Genomic DNA, 4,984 nt, shown 5'->3' on the forward strand with positions numbered 1-4,984 from the left:
TTTGTCCAGAGATTTTGAAACTAATTATAAGCTGATGAAAGAAAGATTTTGAGTGAGGAAGAGAAAGCATGGTGTTGGGGTTTATAAAGGCCTTGGAGCAGTGGGAATAGGCCACTGGAGTTGGTAATATTTGATCATGTATGTTTGGAATGGAGAAAACTTGGTCAATATTGAAGGTATTGGTAGGTCATCTTCTCATGGGATTTTGGAGTTTAAAATAGGTGAAATGCAGTAGTTGTGGTTGGCATAGAAGCTACCTCATGTAATGAAGTCAGCCTCTTAATTAAATTAAGAATATGTCAAATAGTATTATTCGACTAACCTCTAAGTTAGCAAAGTTTCCCAAGCACGATTGGCATGAGACGATAACTTTCAAAGTTGATTATATATATATTTAGAATTAGAATTAGAGTATTCTCTATACCTTTTACAGTTTATAAAAATTATTTTTTTGGAATTCATAAATATTTTTTTCAACAATATTATTACTATTATTCGAATTGATTATATAAAGAAACTATGTATACACCCCTCAACTATACTTGTAAATTGAATGAGTTGAGTTAGATTTAAATTGGATTGATATGGACAAGATGAATTCAATTTTAAAATTTTCACATCATTTCATGTTAAAGCCAATTTCGTCTTTTGGTCATTCGGTCTTGGAAATTAAGTTTTTAAGTAGGTTATCTTAGATTCAAATCATTTAGAGTTATTTATTCAAGTCATTTAAGGTTCCAGTTATTTCAAGTTTGAATAATTTTTTGTTCAAATTGTTGACTTTTTATAATCAAATTAGATTAAATTGAGTTTAAATTCGAGTTAATTGAATAAAATTTTCAAGCTAAAGTTTAAATTAACAAGTCTGCCTCCAAGTTAAACCTGCCATGTTGCATTAGGCTGCCTACAAGCAAGAAGCAATTGGAAGTTGGAACTACCAATTGAGGTGGCGGTGATTTTGTCTGCGTAAGGTGAGAATAAGTTAATACTAAGTAAACCTGCTCATGGCCGGGCTACCCGGCCTGACCTGAAAGTTCACCCGAAAATTTGGGCCTTGGGTAAGATATTTTTGCCTGATTCCGGCCTGGTCCGAATTCACTAAATGAGGGAAAAAAATCTGCTATTTATTTTGTTACTTTAATGATATTTTTTTGTTGTTTTCTCCTTATTTTGCTACTATTTTATTGTTATTATTTGGATATTGTATACAACTTATTTTATTGTTAATTTTGTTATTATTTTAGAGACATTTTCTTATTAAGTTGCATCTATCTTAGTATTATTCAAGTATACATATTTTTTAAAATTTATTTTCAATTTGTTCCGAAATATTTATTTTAATATTTTTAGTATTTTGATGTATTATATATATATTTAAAAATTATGTACAAAATAATGTAATATAAAAAAATTAATATGGGCGGGTCGAGTCGGGCCCAAATTTTAGCATTTTTATATGGGGCCAGGTTTGGGTAAATTTTTAGGCCCATTTTTCGAGTAAACCCGTGCTGACACATGATCACCTCTAATACCAAGAAAATTTATTTAGAAATGGCAGGAGACAAAGTTGGTGGGTTTTTTTTTGTCCCCAGCTCTAATTTGTATTTTGTTATTTAATTTATTACATATATGTTTCAATTTAATATCTTTAATAGTCATTTTTTATTTCAATATCATTGTTATTATTACATTTGAATTCACATATTACAATATAGACTTTTGTCGCATGGCTACTGTAACTAATATTATTATCATTGTTATTTTTAGTCTCACCAAAATTAATCTCACCAAAATTAATCTCAACATTGATCTCAGTGAATCGACTTTTATAAAAATTGTCAATAAGCTATCAAGAAAGTTCTTTGAATAATGTTTAACTAATTTCAAATTAAAAATTAGTAAGCTAAAATGTTGTATCATAATTAATTTCTTTTTTGTCAATAAACTAACATAAGAGAAAGAATGGCGCGAAACAAAAGTTTTCTTTTATCTTAATAGCTAGTTATGAGTGAGGAATAGAAAGCATAGTGTTAGGGATTATGTAGGCCTTGGAGCAGATCATAAATGGTTGAAAAGGAGGAAACTTGGTGATTATTAAACGTTATAGTAGCTCATCTTCCTATGGATATTGGAGTCTAGAAGTGGTGAAATGAAATACAGTTTTTGCGGTTGGTTCCTCATAAAATGAAGTCAACCACTTAAATTAAATCAACTCAATCTCCGTTTCGTATACGTTCCAAGCAAGATTTCCCATTGAGCATGGTACCTTGTTGAAGCTCCAAATATTCCTTATATTTCATAGCTCCATATGCTGGTGGATTCCCCACATTTTCCACCAACTTTGAAGCTGGGCTAACAATGGCATCCAATGCTGGTCCGTGGGGCACTGCTATGGATATCCTTTCATCTCTGTTGTTCACCACAGCTCGATGGAGGACACTTTTGTACTTTCCGTTGCTCAAAATCTTGCATCAAAATAAACCGTGTCAAATTAAGCTTGGATAAACTATGCATGATATGGCTACCATATATGAAGTAAATGTGAATACTATCAACCAAAACAAAACAAGATGGGGATAAAAAGTGCGAGGGAATTTGGAGTTGTACCTCAATATGGTCGCCAATGTTGGCAAGAAATGAATTGGGGATAGGGTCTATATTCACCCATTTGCCTTTGTGTTGTACTTGAAGTCCCCCTATTTGGTTTTGGATTAAGAGGGTCAAAAAACCATGGTCCGAATGTGGAGGCAACCCCATTGCCAGCTCCGGCCGTGGACATGGCGGATACAAGTTTGCTGCAATCAGTTGCAGGCCATTCTCAAGGTTTAGGGTTTCATCAATGTAGTCCTTTTCTAGCCCCAGACTTTCAGATATTCCTCTTATTATTTCTCTGGCTACTAGCCGGACTCTTTTGCTGTATTCCAATGCAATTTCTCTGAAAAATTTAGGCAAATGCTGTTGTAATCTATGTTACGTACGCATATTCGAAAATGAGAATAAAATAATGTAGTTTTAACTTTATAAAAGAGTTGTTTTTCAAAAAAATTCGAATTTATTGATATAGGATACATCCACTTACCCGACACTCTTACCGAATTGGAGAGGTCCCAACTAATGTCAAATATTATGTTATGTTAGCTTGATTCTATTTCTTTTTTAATGAATTAGGATTTTGTCAATGTCTCCCTGGACCTGTTCATGCAAAAATATAAATTCAAAAAATAGATTTGAGCAAAAAAAAAAGGCCCATTTAGAAAACAAATTAGGTATCAGGTAAACTTTTTTGGCATTAACCCAGATCGGCCTAGCTTCAATTTGAAAAAAAAATTGTTGTCATTTTTTCACTATTTTGCTATCATTTCACTATTTTATTGTTATCATTTTGTTGTTATTGTTTGAATATATATAACTATTGTTTTATTGTTAATTTTGCTACTATTTTAGAGACATTTGTTTGTTAAGTTGTACCTATTTTGGTGTTATTTAAGTAAAAAGATTTTATTTATTTATTTTTAATTTGTTGGAATACGCTTATTTTAATGTTTTTTTGTGTATGATTTATTATATTTTTTAAATTTATTTTTATATAAAAAATTAATACAGGCGAATTGGATTGAGTTCGGATTTTAACTTTTTTTATTTGGACTGGGCTTGAACAAAATTTTAAACTAATTTTTTGAATTGAATCTAGCCTGGACGGATAAAATAAACCAAAAAATTTGTTATGGCTTGGCCATGATGACCTCTTCTTACACCCAACTCCAAATAACAATTAAGAGAAGGAGTACAATATTTTGAATGGGTCTACTTCTTGTTTTAGTCCCTTTATTACTATGCTAAAATTTATTTTCTACACTTTAGTTTGACACATTTTATCCCTTTATTTTTAAAAAGTTATTGATAGGTCCAAATTAAAAGTGATGAAATGAATTCTTTTAACAATCTTAAGTATTCAACTAAATTAGTCTAACTAAATAATAGTAAAGGAGAGTTCGCAACTAATAGCGGTTCGGCTATCTTATAATTATTATATGCCCTTCAATTTCAGTTCAAGTTTTCTAGTTTACCGTTAACGGGATTTTTGAGAGCTTGAGAAAAAAGTTTGTGAATACACTTTCTTAATGCATGACGGAAGATAAATTTGAACAACAACAAACCTGAAGGAAGGAGGCTTTTTGGGTGAGTGAAACTCAGGGTGCTGAAATATCTTCACATAATCTCTCCAACATAAAATTTCATCCACTGATTCATTGAAACTGGTTCCGAATCTAATCGGATCCAACACATGTTTCCCACCAATTCCTCGCTTCTCTTCCTCCGGTAGCTCGAAAAATTCCCGGCAAACCTCGATGATTGCCTTCATCATCCTCTCTGGCACCCCATGTTTGGTCACCTGAGAGTATCCCCAAATCAAATACCAAAAACAAATGATCAATAAAACTAACATCGATGGAAGAAGAAACATATATATACCATGAAGAAGCCCCAGTTCCGGCAGGCTTTTCCGAGTTCTCGGATGGTTTTAGACCTTTGACCGGGATGACTAGAGGTGAGGAGGGAGAAATCGATGGTGGGGATTGGTTCTTTCGTGTCTGAAACTGGTTCGTGGTAGGTTTGTTTTGGGAAGGTGTAAATGGAAGGGATGGAAGAAAGTCCGGGCGATTCAGATAGTGCTTTAACGGTTGTTACCTTCCGTGGTGGTGGTGGGTGAGTAAGAGATGGTTGTGACAGTGGAGAACCGGTCGGAGCAGTGGTGGCCATGGGGAGACTGACGAAGGCGACGGAGAGAGGCTGAGACACGGCTCTTTGTCGGCGAGGGTGAAGTGGAAATGCATGGTGTGTTGATGTGTTGTTAATAATGATGTCTGTGGGTGGCTGCCATGACAGCAATTTGTCAATTTCAGTACTGTACTTGTCGTATTAAAACATTGTTTCTCAAATTGGATCATCCATCTCATCAATGCTAATCATCTCAATTCCATTC

General features: G+C 33.4%; 1 protein-coding gene across 1 annotated transcript; it reads right to left on the reverse strand.

The window, feature by feature from the left end:
• Positions 1 to 2,065: 2,065 nt before the first annotated feature.
• LOC107918548 (2-oxoglutarate-dependent dioxygenase 19) lies at positions 2,066 to 4,984 on the reverse strand. Its single transcript, XM_016848125.2, has 4 exons — positions 4,474 to 4,984; positions 4,158 to 4,393; positions 2,608 to 2,935; positions 2,066 to 2,465 (listed from the first exon to the last, which is right to left on the reverse strand). The coding sequence occupies exons 1-4, from the start codon at positions 4,759 to 4,761 to the stop codon at positions 2,214 to 2,216; spliced, it is 1,104 nt and encodes a 367-aa protein (XP_016703614.2). The 5' UTR covers positions 4,762 to 4,984; the 3' UTR covers positions 2,066 to 2,213.

Source organism: Gossypium hirsutum, chromosome D13 (genome assembly GCF_007990345.1).
Source record: "Gossypium hirsutum isolate 1008001.06 chromosome D13, Gossypium_hirsutum_v2.1, whole genome shotgun sequence".
In the NCBI taxonomy this organism is placed as follows: domain Eukaryota; kingdom Viridiplantae; phylum Streptophyta; class Magnoliopsida; order Malvales; family Malvaceae; genus Gossypium; species Gossypium hirsutum.